The following is a 19,823-nucleotide window of genomic DNA, read 5'->3' as shown; positions in this document are numbered from 1 at the left end:
TTGGCAAGGTGCCAGAAGGAGCGGGAAGAATTCGAGTTGGAGAGTTGAGAGCATTTAGTACGGATGAAATTATTTTTAGCAGAGTGAAAAACAGACAGCACAATTCCGGGCAGAAACGTATTAAAGATGTGATTCAGGGGTGGGTTGGCTCTGGTACCTTTTATAGGCCCTCTCCTTGTTGCGGACAGCATTAGAATAAGCATGATTAAACCAAGGCTTTCTTGCATTAGTCAAAGGATATGAGAAAGGAATGTATGCTTGCATGCCCAAGAGAATAACCACCGTAATGCGCAAGGGACTCTTAGATGGCTCCCGGCCGTGGAAGCATAATCATCAAAGAAGTACTGCCTGAGGGTCTCCCAGTCCGCAGCTCCAAAGTGACACAGACTACACTTCATTGGGGGATCCACAGGCCATACTGGAGTGATAGGACAGGTTAAGGTAATAAGGTTGTGATAGGAAGAGCCCAAAAGAGAGAAAAGATTAACAGTGTAAGCAGAAGGATTGGTAAAGTACTATACAGTATTTTGCGTTATAATCAGACAGGTAATCGGTGGTTTATGACAAAACTCAAAGCTCTGAAACAATTGGACATTGTTCGGAACAAATGCAAAAAATAGTATATCAGTATAGCAGTATGTTAGACAAAGCACAAAACAGTCAGACAAACTTCAATCCTAACGACATCGCCGCAGAAATGAAGCGTCAATACTACAAAAGTTACAACAAGAAATACCATTACTTTGACACTTAGAGAAAGTGGAACGTCATAGCAAAACATGACTCTGGAGCATCGAACCTATGCCGCCCCTCCCTCCCCCTCTACATCCCCCTCCCCCATGGCATGTTTACGTTGTAAGGCCTGTCTCCACCTTCAGAACAGTATATGTATAGCTTCCCTTGAGGAACAATGCCTCGTCGTTGTCGCAACGCCCGCATATCGGAGAAGGATAAGCAGAGGGTAAGTGACAAATACGAGGCGAATGAAGATTTCCTTATCACTGTGGCTGATCTAGGCATTAAGAGGACAACAGCTTATGGCATCATACAAAATTACCAAAATACGGGGCATGTACATGACAGCCGTCACCGTGCAGGTAGCTATAGTGGACTGTGCATGATATGGAATCAAGTTGTAGGCTATAGAACCTACAGTATCAGAATACAATACCCAGCCTGAAAAGTGGCTACAAATGGGTTGTGTGGTGTGGTGTTATGTAGCCTGGAGTACATAATGTAGCGTGGTGTGGTGTGATGTGACGTGCCGTGGTGTTGTGTTGCGATGTGGAGTGCTGCGATATGGTGTGGTGTTATATGGTTTGGTGTGGTGTAACATTGTGTGTGTGTGTGTGTGTGTGTGTGGGTGTGGGTGTGGGTGTGACATAGGTGCCGTGGCATGGTGCGACGTGGCTGTGTGAAGTGTTGTGGTGTACCTAGTGTGGTGTGGGATGTGGATTGTATATGTTGCAGTTAAGATAGTGTACTTAAAATCTAAAGTCATTTTACCTACACTGTGTATCCCCGTGCAGGTAGACACCGTAAACTTGATGACGAATCGCTGGACTTCCTGGTAATGATGATTGAGGCTGTCCCGACAATCACCATAAAGGAGCTAAATGAAACACTGCGGGACACCTGGCCAAGAAAGCAGCCGGTATGCGATAGCACAGTTGCAAGAGCATTGGATGGTGCTTTAATAACTCTCAAGAAATGTGAAAATGTTCCTCAAAACAGAAATTCACCTCCAGTTAAAGATGCTCGAGTGGAGTATGCACATTATATGTACGAGAGAGGGCTTAAAAAACACCGTGTCTATGTGGATGAGACTGGCTACAATTTGTATACAAAGTGTACGTATGGTCGTGCATCACGAGCTGAGCGTGTCGTACGAACCGTAGGGGGACAGCGAGGTGGAAACATAACGCTGATAGCCGCTATCTCTGATGTTGGGGGATTAATCTACCACGAAATACATGTCCGGAGTGTTACCCAGGAGATCTTTAATGATTTTCTAACGTACCTTGGTGTTATTCTCGACGACGAAGACGCTGTTGTCAACATGGATAACGCTCCGTGCCATCGTCATGCTGCACAGTCCATGACCAACCATGAAGTGAGGTACCTCCCACCACATTCACCATTTCTTAACCCCATAGAGAACTGCTTCGGTGTCCTCAAAGCTACCCTGAAGCATCTCCTCAACAACACTGCGGGAGGTTGTGATACTGCTGCAGCCAGGAGAGTGGGTCAGACTCTCAGGGCTTACCGTGAAGACAAACTACGTGGGGCGATGGAGGAGGCTTTAATTGTAATAACACCACAACTAACGCAGGCAAACTATGTACATAGTAACAGGTACCTGATGAAATGCCTTCATAAAGAGGATATACGGGAGTAACGGTATACAGTATGTACTGTTACTAATGAGATGCGCACGTAATCTCTTGCTATAAAGCTTATCATTTGAACTACTTTTTCTTTGTATTTAACAGCATACAAGTGTTTAGTAATTCTAAATTGATTGGTGTTATACTTTGTACACTTTAGATGGTTTAATTATGTTCATAATTACCTTTATATTGGATTGATTGAATATAGTTTACAATTGTGGATATAATGTATTTTATTGTCTTTGATACTGGTCATGTCGATGTATTGTGTAGCTTTGTTGTTATCTAACCTGCAATTATGTCAAACTATTTCGTGGGAATGGCAAACTACGTTTGTTAAACTATTTGGCGTGAATGACAAAGTTTATTGCTACGGTGGTATAGTTCTGGACTCCGTGATATTAATGGTGACCGCTGTTTGTCTATTCTTCATATCTGTCTATCTATAATGCAAAATACTTTATGTTGGAGCTCTTTCCAAGGCAGTCAGGGATACGGGTAGGGTGCTGTACAAGCTGCTTTAGGTCATTAAGGATAGAAAAGGTGTAGGTTTGTTCACCAGGTGGATCAGTGAAAGGAGAGGAGAGCCAAAGTTGGTGGTGAACATTGAAATTTCCTAGAATGGAGATTTCAGAGAAAGGAAAAATGGATAGAATGTGTTCCATCGTAGAAGTAAGATAGTCGAAGAATTTTTGATAGTCAGTATAATTAGTGGATAAGTAAACAGTACAGATATATTTAGTCAGAGAATGACAGGAAAGCCGAAGCCAGATTGAAGAGAATTCAGAAGAATCGAGTTCAGGAACACGAGAGCAAGATAGGTCGTTGTGTATATATACGCAACAGCCACCTTTGGCTTTGAAATGAGTATAGAGAAAGTAGGAGGATACAGACAAGAGTTTGCTGTCAGTTGCCACAGACAGCTGAGTCTCAGGAAAAGAAGGTGAGGTTTAGAGGAGGAGAGGTGGTGCTCAACAGAGCGAAAGTTACAGGAAATGTTGCAGAAATGAAGAAGGAGTCAGACAGTGGTTCCAGGCATCTCTCTGAGTCGTCACCGGGAGATGGGCTGAAGGTGGGGGAATTTATGGTCCATCCCCCTGGGGACTCTGAGGCGTGATTTTCTGAATCCATTTTCCCTTTTAAATTTTGAAAAAGGAAGTGTAGTGTGTACTGTGCATGTAGTTTGGTGTTGATAGTTAGAGAAACTTGTATTGGAGAGCATGCTGGCCTACTCACTGTGTTACTGAGACACTGAAAAAGTTCAGCAAAGGGGGATGGTCTGGAACTAGCCCCGAGGGCTGATGGAACGGGAGCTCCAGCTCTCCCTGTCATCAGCTTTCCATCCACCTTGGGAGTACTGCCCTGCTTGACTGGTGCAACGGTCTACTCCTCTTATCAAAGAGGCACAACTCGCTGATTCCTATGCGCTGCTCCATAAGGCCTTTCCACCCAGAGATAAGACCAAGCTGCTAAATAAAAAATCCTCCTCCAGAAGTAATCCAATGACTGTGGATGGTACACAGCAAAAATCACCAAAAACTTCCAAGAAAGTTCTTACTGTAAGTACTTTCCAACCAAAAGGAAGAATCTTGTACATACTGTAAACAGTCTGGCCTTATCATACTTAAATGTAGACACCCAAAGTGTAAAACCTTTGCCACTTATAAACTCTCTGTTGTTACATCACAGACCACAACATGCAACACAAGCGAGAAACTTGTGAACTGTGTCACACCTGCTCATAACCCTTATGATCTGTTTTCAGCGTTTAAAGTCCGGGGCATTGTGTCTACACGTCCAAACTCTCTAGAACATCCTATTACCATACTAAGAGATACAGGATCTGCGTAGAGTATTCTGTGCATCAGTTGAAACAAAGTACACAGGAGAAACATTACACCTCCAGACCTTAGATTCCAAACCAGCTATGCCTATGGCGAAAGTAGTACTTGATAGTGATTTACTCCAGGTAGCACGGGCGTCATTTGGGGGGGGGGCAGCGAGGGGCGCCCCCCCCCAAGCTTTCAGAGGGAGCCCCCAGATCAAGTACAATTAATGAAAAAATATAAGGTTAATACCGTGAAATCAAAAATAATTTGTATTTAGCCTCAGTATATTTTGAGTGAAATATATCGTGTGTGTGTGTGTGTGTGTGTGTGTGTGTGTGTGTGTGTGTGTGTGTGTGTGTGTGTGTGTGTTCTTACCTAATTGTTCTTAATTGTATCTTCACAGGAATGAGTCAAGCTCGTACTGTCCTGTGTATTAAACCATTTTTATCATACATATCCTTAAATTTATGAATAGTTGTGATACACACTATTTCATTCGGTAGTGCATTCCACTGATCAATTGCCCTATTTGGGAAACTGAATTTCATTTCGTCTTTATCACCTCTCTTTTTATGTAGTTTTTTGCAATGTCCTTTTGCTGATGCTTCCCCATAGGTTATACATTCATTTTTATCTATTTTCTCTTTTCCTGAGATGCATTTACATAGCATAATCATGTCTCCTCTTTTCACTCCCTCCTGTAGTGACGGTAGATTAAGTTTTTCTAGCTTTTCTTCGTAGCATAGATCCCATAAACTTGGTACCCATCTTGTAGTTGCCCTTTGTACTTTTTCAATCTTATCTATGTGTGTTTTGAGATAAGGATTCCAGACTACTGATGCATACTCCAGGGTTGGTCTAATGAATGACGTTCTTATCTTTCTCAGCATGTCTTCATTTATATATGTGAATACTGTTCTCATATCAGCAAGCAATGTAGACATGTTACGTACCTTCTCACTGATGTAGTCAGCTGGAGATTGTCTGTTATTGACAATCACTCCTAGGTCCTTCTCCCTTTCTGATATGTGTAGGTTGATCTTCCTAACTTATAATCACAATCTGGTATTTTCTCACTTTTATCAAAGTTAATTACATGTCACTTGTCCACATTAAATTTCATTTGCCATTTATTGTTCCATTCATGAAGCTTATTTAATTCCTCTTGCAGCTCTTTGCAAGAATCTGTTAGTAATTTTCCTTTGTATTTTTGCATCATCCGCAAACATATTTAGATAGCCTCCATTTCCAATGTTTCTGTCTATGTCATTTATATGTGCCAGCACTGAGACCTGTGGAACTCGGCTAGTTACTTCCCTCCATGACGAGTAATTTCCCCTTAATACTGTTCTCATTTCCCCTTTCCTGAGAAAATCCTGCATCCACCAGTACAGGTTGCCTTGGATACCTCCTTGGTGCAGTACTCTTTTAAATGCTTTCTTGAAGTCTAAATAGATACTGTCTACTCATCCTTCACTTTTCTGTAATGTTTCTGTAACTATCATAGTAGCTTAATAGATTAGCAACACATTATTTTCCCTTTCTAAACCTAACTTCCTTTCTCTTATCATATTGTGTTCTTTCAGATGGTTTACCCAAACTTGTTTTTATCAGCTTATCCAGTATCTTACAACACTGGTCAGTGATACTGGTCGGTAGTTGAGTGGATTCTGTCTATTCCCTTTTTTGAACAGGGGAACAATATTTGCTTTCTTTCAAATATCAGGTAATTGACCTTCATATAAGGATTCTTTGAATCCTGCTCAACTCTTTTGTACATTCTTGTAGCACCCAACCTGAAATTTCGTCAGGACCATTTGTGTGTGTGTAATTCACCGGGTCGGTCAGGATCACTTGATGGTCGTGATCGTCAGCTTTTACCCTCCCGGAAGGGAGCTGAGAGCTCATATAGTCCGATCTAAGGGCAAGGCTGTGACCACACACGCACACACCCGTCCCCTTGCTCAAAGGGGACAGTAACCACCCACTTCGTCAGTGAAACTTCCCAACCTGAGGGAGGCGAGAACTCCCGTCCACCAGTTGGCATGCGAGAACGTTACCATTGCACCAGCAAGCGGTGTGTGTGTGTGTGTGTGTGTGTGTGTGTGTGTGTGTGTGTGTGTGTGTGTGTGTGTGTGTGTGTGTGTGTGTGTGTTCTTACCTAATTGTTCTTACCTAATTGTATCTTTATAGGAATGAGTAGAGCTCGTACTTTCCGTGCCTTAAACCATATTTATCGTACATATCCTTAAATTTGTAAATTGTTTTGGCACACACTATTTCATTCGGTAGTGCATTCCACTGATCAATTGCTCTGTTTGGGAAACTGAATTTCCTCACGTCTTTATCACCTCTCTTCTTATGCAGTTTTTTGCAGTGTCCTCTTGCTGATGTTTCCCCATATGATAAGTAATCATTTATGTCTATTTTCTCCTTCCCTGATATGCATTTATATAGCATTATCATGTCACCTCTTTTCCTTCTCTCCTGTAGTGCTGGTGTCAGGACTCCACATTACAATTACAAATCATAATAGATAAATAGATAAATAGATAGATAGAGAGACAGATAGAAGCAGGAAGTCAGATGATGAGAAGGTATTGTGTCTGCGAGAATCGAGCAATGCTAAACATGCTTACACACTCTTAACTCAAGGAATGCTTTATAGGCACACGACAGCGCCTCGTGACCATACACACACATACACACATACTCACACACAGGCTTCTGGAACTTTCCAACCACAGTGTAACACACGTGACACGACCCCTGTTTCACCAGAATTTAGGAAAGGGAGCTCAGAAGGAGACAGGCGATAGAACAGGCAGGTAGTAGGGAGAAGGGCTTAGCAACATGGAAAAGAGAGAGAGAGAGACAGGGAGGTAGCTAACGGGACTCTACTTAACTTCACTCGTGTGTGAGAGACTTGTTAATATTTCCAAGACAAATAAAAATACTCCCATACTATTCTTTACCTCTCCTGTCATTGCATGACAAATGGGAACCAAGATTATCTACCTACAAGCTACTCACGTATAACAACCGCTCGTCCACAAGTCTAATATATACATAACTAATCTACAAAACTACTCAAGTTTAACAACCGCTCATCCACAAGTTCAGTATATATATATATATATATATATATATATATATATATATATATATATATATATATATATATATATATATATATATATATATATATATATATAACTTCTCTACAAGTAACTACAAAGTCTTTTTATGATATTGGTAGATTCATTTTATTTAGCCTTTCTTCGTAGCTTAGATCTCTTAAGCTTGGTATCCATCTTGTAGCGGCCCTTTGAACTTTTTCAATCCTGTCTATGTGTTTTTTGACATGAGGACTCCAGACTACTGATGCATACTCCAGGGTTGGTCTGATGAATGATATTATTATCCTTCTTAGCATGTCTTCATTTATGTATGTGAATGCTATTCTCATATTTGCAAGCAGTGTATACATGTTCCGTACCTTCTCACTGATGTGGTCAGCCGGAGATAGTCTGTTACTGATAATCACATCTAGGTCCTTCTCTCTTTCTGATGTGTGTAGGGTTTTATTCCCTAACGTATAATCCCAATCAGGTCTTTTTCCACTTTTACCAAACTTGATTACATGACACTTGTCCACATTGAATTCCATTTGCCATGTATTACTCCATTCATGAAGTTCATTTAATTCTTCTTGTAGCTCTTTATAAGAGTCTGTGTTAGTAATTCTCCTTTGTATTTTTGCATCAACTGCAAACATATTTAGATAGCTTTCATTTCCAGTGTTACTGTCTATATCATTTATATACACTAAAAACATGATTGGTGCTAGCACTGAGCCCTGTGGTACTCCACTAGTCACATCTTTCCATGATGAGTAGTTTCCCCTTAGTACTGTTCTCATTTCTCTTTTTATGAGAAAATCTTGCATCCAACAAAACAGTTTGCCTCGAATTCCTCCTTGATGGTACAGTTTCCATAAAAGTCTTTGGTGTGGTACTGTGTCAAAAGCTTTCTTGAAATCTAAATAGATACTGTCCACCTGTCCTTCTCTTTCCTGTATTGTGTCTGTTACTCTGCCATAGTAGCTCAACAGATTAGTAACACATGATTTTCCTTTTCTGAAACCAAACTGTCTTTCTGTTATCATATTGTGTTCTTCTAGATGATTTACCCAAGCTTTTCTTATAAGCTTTTCTAATACCTTACTTACAACACTGGTCAGTGATACTGGTCGGTAGTTGAGTGGATTTTGTCTATTCCCTTTCTTGAATAAGGGGACAATATTTGCTTTCTTCCAAATATCAGGTAGTTTACCTTGACTCAAGGATTTCTTGAAAATTAAAAATAATGGTTTACTTAACTCTTTTGCACATTCTCGTAGCACCCAACATGAAATTTCATCAGGACCATTTGCTTTTCCTCTGTCTAATTTACTTAACTCCTCCTGTATTACTTTTTCTGATATTTGTATATCTGGTACTGTGTGTGGGCATGCATGTTCCACATAGTCCCTCTCAAAATTTTTTTCTTCTGTAAAAACTGATTGGAAATTCTTATTTAGTGCTTCACAAATATCTTTCTCTTGTGTATAGGTGATTCCCTCGTCCTTAATGGATTGTATTATATCTTTTACTTTGGTTTTGCTTCTGATGTAGCTGTAAAATAGCTTCGGTTGATCACTACTTTTATTTATGATATCCTCCTCAAACTGTTCTTGGACTTCCCTCCTTATTCTTGTATAATCGTTTCTTGCCTGTTTGTAATTATTATATGCCCATTCACTATTGTGTCTTCTGTATCTATTCCACAACAAATCTCTTCTTTCTTTTGATTTTTTACATTCTGTATTGAACCACTTCTGTATGTTCTTATCTGCTTCTCTGTGCTGTGGGATGTACTTCTGGACTCCTATTTCATAAAATTCACAGAATTTTTTATATACAGCATTTAAATCTTGTCCTCTAAGCTCATTTTCCCAATCAACTTCTAAGAAATATTTCTTTAGGTCATGATAATTTCCCTTTTTATAGTTTAGGCTCTTTTTGTAACTTTCATTGCTGTTAACTATGTCATATGCTATCCTGAAGTTGCAATTTAGTACTGCATGGTCGCTTTTGCCGAGTGGAGGGTGATATAATAAACTGTCAATATCATTTTCTTGCCTAGTAAATATGAGATCTAGCATTGAAGGTACATCGAGTCCTCTTTTTCTGGTGGTTTCCCTCACATGTTGCGTTAGGAAAAACTCTTGCACAAGATCCAGGAGCTTTTTTTCCCAACAACTTTCTTTGCTTATTATATCTAGAGTATTCCAATTTATATTTGTATTAAAATCTCCAGTTAGTATAATTCTTTCCGATTTCTCTTCCATTTTATGTAGTAATGCTCTTAAACTCTGAATTGTATTCTCTGCCAGGTCCTCATATTCGTCTCTTTCCCATGTGTTTGATCTGGGTGGCATGTACAAATTGGCCACAATTACTTTCCCTTCAGATGTGTTGATCTCTATTGCAATCAGTTCTACTTGTGATGGTATATCTAGTTTTATTTCATTTACTTTTAGATTTTTCTTAGTTTATATTATAATTCCTCCTCCTTTTTTTAAATATGTCTCTTCTCCATATATTGTATTCCTCTAAGTTTAGTATGTCATTTGATATCCTTGGTATTAATTTTGTTTCAGTTAGGCATATTATTTGTGGTTCATTTTCTCTGACATAATCATTCATCTCTAGTAATTTAGATACCATTCCATCCACATTTGAGTACATCAACTTAATCATCTTGTTTATATACTTGTCATGACATGGTTCTACCACCTTCCCCCTTTTTATTCCCTCCTGTTTATGTACCACTTTCGTACCTGCAATCCTAGTACTTTGTAAAAAAATGTATTCTTCTCCTCTTCTGATCATCCCTCATTTTTTGTTTTTGCTTCCTCCCTCTCTCTTTCAGTAATTCCAGTTCCTCTTGTGTTAGGCATCTTTTTATCCATACATTATTGAACTCCTCTTTTTCCATAAGATTCTTTGCATTTTTTAGTATCTCCTCCACGTTGTTTACACTCTGGAAAGTTACATTTAGAGGTCTTGACTTACTTTTCTCGTATTTCCCTAACCTTTTGTGTTCCTCTATGTCTTTATTACAGATTTCCTTTGATGTGTGTGTGTGTGTGTGTGTGTGTGTGTGTGTGTGTGTGTGTGTGTGTGTGTGTGTGTGTGTGTGTGTGTGTGTGTGTGTGTGTGTGTGTTTGTGCGTGTGTGTGTGTGTGTGTGTGTGTGTGTGTGTGTGTGTAATAATCACAATAATTTACCAGCTGTATTAATGGATGTCAACGTAAATACGTTCCTACCCCGCTCATCAGTTAAATTCAGTATTGAGCTGCCTTTATAATTGTATTCTGGCTGTCATTAAAAGCTTTTATTCATATTGGAAACTATGTACAGTCACTCATAAAAGAAACGGACCCCCCTTGGCCAGAGCTGCAGTATCTCGTGGCAGTCCGAGTCTGGTAACACTGTGGCCGACGTTGGGGGGATTGTTAGGGCGTCAGAGGCTGTGTAGGAGGGTGGGTGGCGGGTCTACACGACTTACTGCTCAGATCATATTTCATTTCATGTAATACATAATCGAACACAAGAGGGGATCATAGTTAAATAAATAACGTTACATTAACATTTGTAATTAAAGACTGTTGTAACTCCACTTATCTGAGAACAAATTACATATACTCTTATAAGATACGAACGTTAAATCCCTATGATCCACACCGATACGAGAGTTAAGTGGGCTACTGGTAGGCCTGGCGATAGCTCACTTGAATCTCTTGGCATGCCATCATTGGAAGATTATTTCAAATGGTATATTATATTAATATATATACACTACGCAATGCAACATATATAATATGAACATAATGTATCAGAGATCTAAAGACTATGTTTAATGTGACTAAACCATTCATATGCATACTCGACCATGGTTTCAGTCAGAGCTGTGAGAGTCGTCGAAGTCGATGAGAAATGCTGAAGTGCCTATGTCGGCAGTATCTTCTCATCTCATACGCTGCGAGGCAAGGAGGTGTGGAGGTGCTGGAAAACTTCTGCTACACCTGTCCCAGTCTGTCTGCCTTAGCTGGACTTTTTCAGTCTTTCATGAAAGCAGAGAGTAATCCAGCGTGCTCTCCCAGACATTTTCATTTACTATCTGCACTACCCTTACATACACACTGCACATCACTAAACTTTACTGAAAATATTAGGCAGTGATCCGAGGCCACCTCGGACCATAAATTCCCCACCGGTGGCCCTTCCTTCATGAGGACGGCTTCGTTTGCGGGCGCTTTTGTGCTCTTGTCCTTCCTTCTGAGAAATAAATAATTATGTTACTCTTAATGTGGCTTTACACTACCATTTAAGGTCTCCGCTTATATTAGTGGGCAACATAATGAAATAAATAGGTTTAATGTATTTATTATTACTTTTATTGATACTACTATTTACAGTATTGAAAAATGCTATAGTCATGCCGACACTGACATATGCATCCAAGACCTGGACTAGTAATAGGGCACAACAGTCTAGAATACGAGCAGTGGAAATGGGCTATCTTAGAGGGTCATGTGGCTTGACGAGATGGGATGGGGTGAGGAGTGAGAGTGTTTGTGAGAGATGTGGGTTAAGTGAGACGGGAATAGGCATTGAGTGTGGGGTGGTAGAGAGGGCGAAGCGTAATAAACTGAGGTGGTTTGGACATGTGGAGAGAACGCAAGATGGGGAGTTTGCAAGGAAGGTGTATGGGGGTGAAGTCGAGGGTCCTGGTGTGAGGGGCAGACCGCCAGTCAATTGGGTGAACAGGGTGGAGGAGTATGTGAGGGAGAGAGGTGTGAGAGGAGTGTGGGATGGGGGAGCTTTATCGACTGAGGAACAGGGAGAGATGGAGACTCTTCTGCCATGGCCACTCCCTTGGAGGGAGTTCCCGGAGGGAGCGAGGCATCAGTGCTACAAATGAATAGATAGATACTTAAGTATATAACCATTGCTATTTTGCAGAATGAACTAACCTGGAAGAGTGCACAGCCAAAGAGCACATAGACCTACAGGACGTGCCGATAGACCCGAAGTTATCACAAAACGTGGTGCTATCATAGGTATGTGAGAGGCTGACATGTCTATAAAAGCATTGCTCGGGAAACAGGATCAAGTATAAACACCGTGAGAAGGTGGATACGGCGTTGGGATGAGGAGGGCACCCTTACTATCCGCCCTAGAAGTGGTCGTCCACGAATTTTAGCTCCAGAAGATGATCAATGCATCGTAAATGTTGTGTTACAAAGGCCTCACACATCAGCTGTTGACGTCACTCAGGAATTAGACCAACCATGCCATCCGGCAACAACGAGGCAGCATGTGAATGAGGCAGGCATTTACTGTTCCGGCCCTGCTAGAAAGGAAGCAGTGTCTGTGGAACACAGGCCTGCACGACTTGTATTTGCCAGACGTTATAAACAAGAGGCATATGACGCATAATTTTGGAACAGTGTAATTTGGACGGATGAAAAGTCCTTCTCGACGACTGCTGCCAAGGCTCGTGTATGTTGGCGACCACCAAACACAAGATATGCGAAGGAAAACATTCAGGAGCAGCGCACGAGTGGCCGCAGTAGTGTTTCTTTTCACGGATGGATGTGGGCAGGAGGACTTGGGGATCTCACACCCATTGAGGGTAACCTTACAGCGGCGAAATATGTCGACATTTTGAATGGAATGTTACCTTATATTCGTGAGAGGGTAATTGCAGCTCCAGCCCCTATTAGATTTGTCCATGATAGATCACCAATTCATATGAGCCAAGTGGTAAGGCAATGGTTCGGAAAACATCCAGTATTTGAAGTTATAGAATGGCCAAGCAAGGGTTGTGATATCAATGTTATAGAGAATGTTTGGGCAATGATGGTCAGGACATGGGATATCCGGGATGCGAGGAACAGAGAAAATATCATAAATCATGCCATGGCAGAATGGGAGAATATAAGACATATTCCAAACTACTGTCAACATCTAGTAGATTCAGTTCCTAGTAGGTAAGCTAATGGAGGGTGGGCGAAATATTAGGTGCTTGGACATTATAGGTTACATGCAATCATACAAGCTAATGCAGGGTGGGCTATATATTAGGTGCTTGGATATTAAATAGTTAGATAACTGCAGGAGTCTAAAAACAATATGCTACTGATGTTCATAATAAAAAGTAAATCGTATATTGCTGTAAGGGGAAGCAACGTGTTATTTGTTTGTTGTGTATGTTATGTTTACTATGTTACAGATACTGTATACACCTAACATATTTATTCACTAATTGACGCCGTTCATAATGAACCGCTATGAAAATAATTAATCACATTATTTATGTTTATTGATAATAGAACACCATTTTTTTTTTCTATGATATTAGGATTATGTGTAAATTTGATATAGTCCTAAATAAACTAAAAATATGAATCGATATTATTTTCCTCTGTCTATACATTCCTGCTGTATCATACACACAAATTACACAATCATGTGGAAAGATTATACTGTCAGTGTGACCGATATGAGTGGATAAGTTGTGACCATTTAAAACATATATATAATCCTCCTTAATGACAATTTAAAGGTTTTAAGTGGATAAATAGTTGCAATGTTAGGTGGGTAGTAGGTTGCTTTTATCCTACGATATTTTGAGACATGGCAGGCCATAGATTATTAATATCTAATTAAATGTAACCACTTGGGTTCGATTTAGTTATGACGAAATGAAACATGATCTGAGCAGTAAGTCGTGTAGACCCGCCTCCCACCCTCCTATACCGCCTCTGACCCCCTAACAATCCCCCCAAACGTCGGCCACAGTGTTACCAGACTCGGACTGCCAGGAGATACTGTAGCTTTAGTCATAGGGGGTCCATTTCTTTTATGAGTGACTGTACCTGTAGGAAGGAGTTTTAAGAGTTCATTAGGCCATTGGTTCCCAAAGTGGGAGGTGGTCCGGAAAGATCCAAGGGATCGATGAAGTACCGTGAGACCGTGAGGAAAAAGGGACGCTAGGGGGGCGGCAGGGTGATATCAGAACCAAGTAAAAAATTTTATTTTTTACAAAATCTATATGACAAAATCTACGTCACAAACACTTAAGTGACATTTAAGCATTCCAAAAAATAAAATTAACATAGAATTGTACACGAAAGTATGGTTTTGTTTTACTTTGTGGTTCGCAGTCGGAGTTAAAAGTTCGAACGTTTGCCAATGCTAGAATAGCCATTAGTGTGTGTGTTAGGAAGTAATTGGTTTAATAAATAATTATATACAGTATGTATATTTGTTTACTGCTTTAATTCTCTAAATATAGCTTCGTACGTGGCTTCAACACGCTCGCTCGCCACCCCACCCATGTAGGGAGGTGAGAGTAGGGGGGGCCTCCTAAATACCCTATCCCCCCCCCCCAAGGAAAATTGAAATGACGCCCCTGGCTCGAACTCTAAACTATCACAGATAGTACGACCTGCACACATTTCCATATCCATCTCTCCATCTCTTAAGTTTATACTGCAAAAACCAACTTCAGACACTCAACATTCTTCAATAAGTCTCATGGGAGGGCGTTTCTCACGGGGCGGTAATTGTTCATCCATTGGATCAGGTTCAAAGGCCTCTACCAGGGGTTTTAAGTGCCACTCTTCTCCTCCGTAATAGGGCTTCATTTGTCCTGTGGCTCTTTGTATCTTTTTCTCCGTGAACACATTTTTTACCACGTACACACTTCTGTCCATCAACACTTCCACTACACGATACGGACCATCCCATTTCACATTAAGTTTTCGACATGTTCTGGGTGCCACAGTTCCCTTCTTAATCCACACAAGGGTTCCAACTCTGACTGCTTGATTCTTCTGCCTTCGATTAGCCACATCTCTATACTGACGCATCATCTTCCCAGGCATTTCCTGAATGAGGGCATGGGCGACAGCCATCTCGTCTTCCTCACCATCAACAGAGGGTAAGGGTGCACCGACCAGCCTAAGTGGATGGCGAGCGAAGAAGGCAAAGTAGGGTTGCTGTCCCGTGGATGTATGGACTGCCTGATTCATGACGATCTGACATGGTTGGAGCAGTTGGGGCCATCGAAGAGGGTGGCCCTGACATAGGGCAGAGAGGACCGACTTCAGGGTCTGATGCATCTGCTCGGTGACGCCTTTCCCTTGGGGATGATAAGGGGTCGTGTAGTAGAGGGTGATTTGGTTTCACTGGCAGGATCGCTGAAAGTCTCTGCTGGTGAACTCTCCTCCTTTGTCCAGGACGATACTGCAAAGTGTGCCATAGTCTGCCACATACTGCCCGAGTTTGTCTGTGATGTGTGTGGATTGTTTTGTTTTGAGGGGGAAGAACCTAATGAATCGGCTATAACTTTTTTTCTTTTATGTGAGGAAGAAGGAACCAAAGGCAACGAGTCGGCAAAACTGTTCCTTCCAAGAGAAAAGCAAAATATAAGAGAGAGCCAAATTCAAGATCTGATCATTTCAAGATGCCTGGACACACTGCGTTTGAAAGACTGGAGATCATACAGTAGGAAGCAGGATATACAGACAAAGGGAGGCAGTTCCAGAGTTGACCTGTTGCATAAATGAAGGACCGGCAGTAACGGTTAACTCTTGCATTAGAGAGTTGGACAGGAAAGGAATGAGAGTTTGCTGCTAGACGGGTGCTATGCACACGTCGTAGAGGCGGAGGAATGCATGCAGACAGTTCAGAGGAGCAGTGATCATTGAAGCAGCGATAGAAAAGAGATAAAGAAGTAACAGTGTGGCGAAGAGACAGAGGTTGAAGGGAGTCAATAAGAGGAGGAAAAGTCTTTGACTCCACCCCATTGAGAAGAGCTGTATGTGGGGAGCCTCCCCACACATGAGAGTTGTACTCCATGCAGGGGCGGATAAAACCCCTGTATAGAGTCAACAATTGTGCAGGGGAAAAAAGGAACAGAGTCAGCTTAGCACACCCAATCTCTTGGAAGCAGATTTTACAAGAGATGTAATGTGATCTTTTCAAGATAAGTCCCGAGTAAATGAAACCCCAAGCATGTTCAAGGATGATGCAAAATTAAGCTGAATATTATTAAACATTAATGGGTACACCTGTGGAAGATTTTGTCGGGTTGATAGGTGCAAAAACTGAGTCTTTGATGCATTAAAAACAACCAGATTATTTTTACCCCAGTCAGAGATACGAGCCAAGTCAGACATTAGGTGTGCCATAGCCTCATCCCTTGTTTATTGAAGTAACTGTTGAGATGGACATTGTGGGAATCGAATGGAAAGGTGAAGGATGGAGTCATCAGCGTATGAGTGGATAGTGTTAGATGTACAGCTTAGAAGGTCATTGATGAATAAAAGGAAGAGGGTTGGTGATAGGACAGAGCCCTGAGAAACACCACTGTTGACAGATCTAGGAGAAGAACGATGGCCGTCAACAACAGCGGCTATAGAACGACCAGAAAGTAAGCTAGAGATGAAGGCACAGATAGAAGGATAGAATCTGTAAGACGGCAGTTTGGAAATTAAAGATTTATGCCAGACAGGATCGAAAGCCTTTGAGATCTCAAGTGCAATGACAATAATGGTCCACTACTGTAAGAACATAACAGTAACCCTGGACTCCAGCAACGATATCAGTATGGTCTATCCCAATCCTTTCCAGCGGCTTATTCGCTGGAGGCAATTCTTCCACTGTTGCTGCAATCCACTGTTGCCTCTAAATCTCTGATGAGTTACACATTTTTTAACAATCACACACATCAAAACCTTAAGATTTTGCCAGTAACATAGTTCTTCAGCCTTTTTGATAGCTTTCTTTTGTCCTAGATGACCAGTCAACTCATGTGCATGTTGAAACGCCTGTACCACTAAGACCCGAGGGACTATGAGGCTGTAATGAAGACTACCATCTGCCTTCTCCTGCACAAAATACACTTCGTCTATTAAGGCAAACTGATAATTTTTTTTTTTTTTTTTTTTTAGTCTTTTGGCAGGAATTGTACCACCTTTGAGATACTGCACTAGTTCTCCGCATACTGGTTTTGCTCTTTCACGAGCCTTCATTTGTTCTCGATCTATCCCTAGCCAGGTGGCTTCAGGTGGATGGACTATGACTCGAACTGGGCATGACAACTGATCTGCTACAAAATTGTTTTTACCCTTGAGAAACTGGATGTCATATTCTCGCACTTCTAGGATCCAATGATTCATTCGAGGAGATTTAGTCTTCCGCTTGAATATACTAGTGAGGGGTTGGTGATCAGTAGTTACGATAAAACGGGTATCCCACAAATAATGATGGAAGTTGCGGCATGCAAGGACTACAGCTAGGGCCTCTTTATCCGATGTTGAATGTTGAGTCTCAGAGGGGTTCAACTTTTTAGAGAAATACCCGATCGGCCTGTTAGTACCATCTGATTGAATCTGGCTCAGGACTCCACCAACATGAGTGTTACTGGCATCTGTAGTGAGAATGAATGGTTGTTCTACCTGAGCTCTAACTAAGACAGGGGCATTCATGAGATGTTCAAAGGTTTTCTGGCATTCGTCCAACCAGATAATTGTTACTCGAGATTTAGTTAAGTTGGTGAGGGATGTAGCAATGTAGTGCCATAATTTTAGGTATAGTATAAGTTAGAATAAGTTAGTATTGTAAGTGTAATCTTAAGCTTAGGTATTATTGTAAGTATAGTTTGTACAGATCATGATGTAATCGTTAAGTCCTATATTTAAGTTAAGTCTTAGTTGTTATTCATAATGTGAGCATGATTCTGATATTGACAGTGCTAAGTCAAGTATTCGTGTGAATATCATTAACTTTTATTACATATGAACCAGCCGTTTCCAACAAAGACATGTAACCGCGGAATTTTTAGTAGGGATTAACAATCGCGAATGTTTTCCTTCACACGCTGATCTAGAGATTTACATACCAAAGTTATTAGTATTCCCCTTTTGAACTATGCAGTGGTGGATTGGGAGTTGTCTGAGATATAACTGTTGATGATAGTCATTTATGAAGCACGAAATGTATGTTATTGGTGTCGTGTTGTCAGTCACGTAAGCATATAGACTGGCATGGAAATAAATTGTTCGGATTCCTATTTGTTTAGGCTTCATTATGATTAAAGTTCCTGTATGCCTATTAAAAAAATTTTAGACATCGTAGGTCATACTTCCTATATTTGTCGAGTGCAAAGGTATTCCTTGTATTCTTTGGAGAGCTTAGTAGAAACAATAATAATACAAAGCAATCAGTTAAAGCTTTAGCTGATTCCGGGTATTGTGATCATCTAGTATAATAGGCAGGGAGCCACGCCAAACAATGGGACGACTTTCATGAATGGTCGTGGCGAGGGAAGACGTGTTTCTGAGCTCTCCTCTAGCTGCAGGGTTGCCTCACCGGCGTTAGCTTTGTACATACACCAATAAAGTCAGGTTAGCTAGATCTCATTTTCCTCTAATTACTGAGATCGCCTTTGCTTACTCACCTCTGGAGTGTACCCCCCACTGATCGCTCTGGGGTGTGAGATACACACAGGCACGTCCTCCCGAGAGTGGTTTGAGAGGGCAATCTCAGACTAGGTGGGTTTTCCCGGGTAATTTGTCCCTTGGTCGTTTTTCTCTCTCTTCCCACTTCCTCCTCACGGGGGAAGTGATAACTATGGCGGACGCCACTGCTGCCTCCCCCCCCTTCAGGGGGGGGGAGGTAGTCCTGACCGACCCCCGACTGTTTCACGGACGGACTGCTCCCAGACTGAACGGCCCCGGACACGTACCCATCTTGTCATTAATGTACATAACGCTGAGTTTGTCCTGATTCATGCGGTTGGTTCCACTCCCCTGTCCAGCCTCAATCCCTTCATCATCAAGAAGGTGATTGATGGGTGTGCAGGAGAGGTGGAACAAGTGAAAAAACTTGCGAGTGGAGACCTTCTCGTAAAAACCAAGAATTCAGCCCAGGTCAAGGATTTGCTTAAACTGAGGAAGTTCCATTGTCACGATGTCCAAACAACGATCCCCCACTCCATGAATTCCTGCAAGGGTGTTATCACCTGCAGAGATCTTGTGCTTATGGAGGAAGAAGAAATTGTACAGGAACTTTCTCAGCAAGATGTCATAGAGGCGAGGTTCATTACCAGATTCTCGGAAGGCATAAGGACGAAGACCGCAACAGTTGTTCTCACTTTTGGCAAAGTATCTCTTCCAGCCAATGTGAAGGTTGGATACGAAATTGTAAATGTTAGACCATACATCCCGAACCCCCTTTGTTGTTCAAAATATCAGCTCTATGGACACCACGAAAAGGCTTGTCGGGCTTCCAACATCGTGTGTGGCAAGTGCGCGACTGTAGGTCACTCTGCTGACAACTGTACATCTGAGACTGAGTGTTGCTTTCACTGCAAGGATGCTCACTCCACTTCCTCGAGGGCTTGCCCCAAGTGGAAGGAGGAGAAGGAGGTCTGCACAGTAAAAGTGACACAGGGCATTTCCTTCTACGATGCAAGGAAGAAG

General features: G+C 41.4%; 1 protein-coding gene across 1 annotated transcript; it reads left to right on the top strand.

Moving 5' to 3' along the window:
- Positions 1-910: 910 nt before the first annotated feature.
- On the top strand, positions 911-2,398 carry LOC145391859 (uncharacterized). The gene is made up of 2 exons (XM_080266346.1): positions 911-1,097; positions 1,530-2,398. Exons 1-2 carry the CDS (start codon positions 911-913, stop codon positions 2,396-2,398), a joined length of 1,056 nt encoding a protein of 351 aa, XP_080122472.1.
- Positions 2,399-19,823: the final 17,425 nt, after the last annotated feature.

Source organism: Coenobita brevimanus, chromosome 20 (genome assembly GCF_032717465.1).
Source record: "Coenobita brevimanus isolate Jiangsu-jjx chromosome 20, ASM3271746v2, whole genome shotgun sequence".
Lineage (NCBI taxonomy): Eukaryota > Metazoa > Arthropoda > Malacostraca > Decapoda > Coenobitidae > Coenobita > Coenobita brevimanus.
Note: the sequence above shows the minus strand (reverse complement) of the source record. Positions and strands in the feature narration are given on the sequence as shown.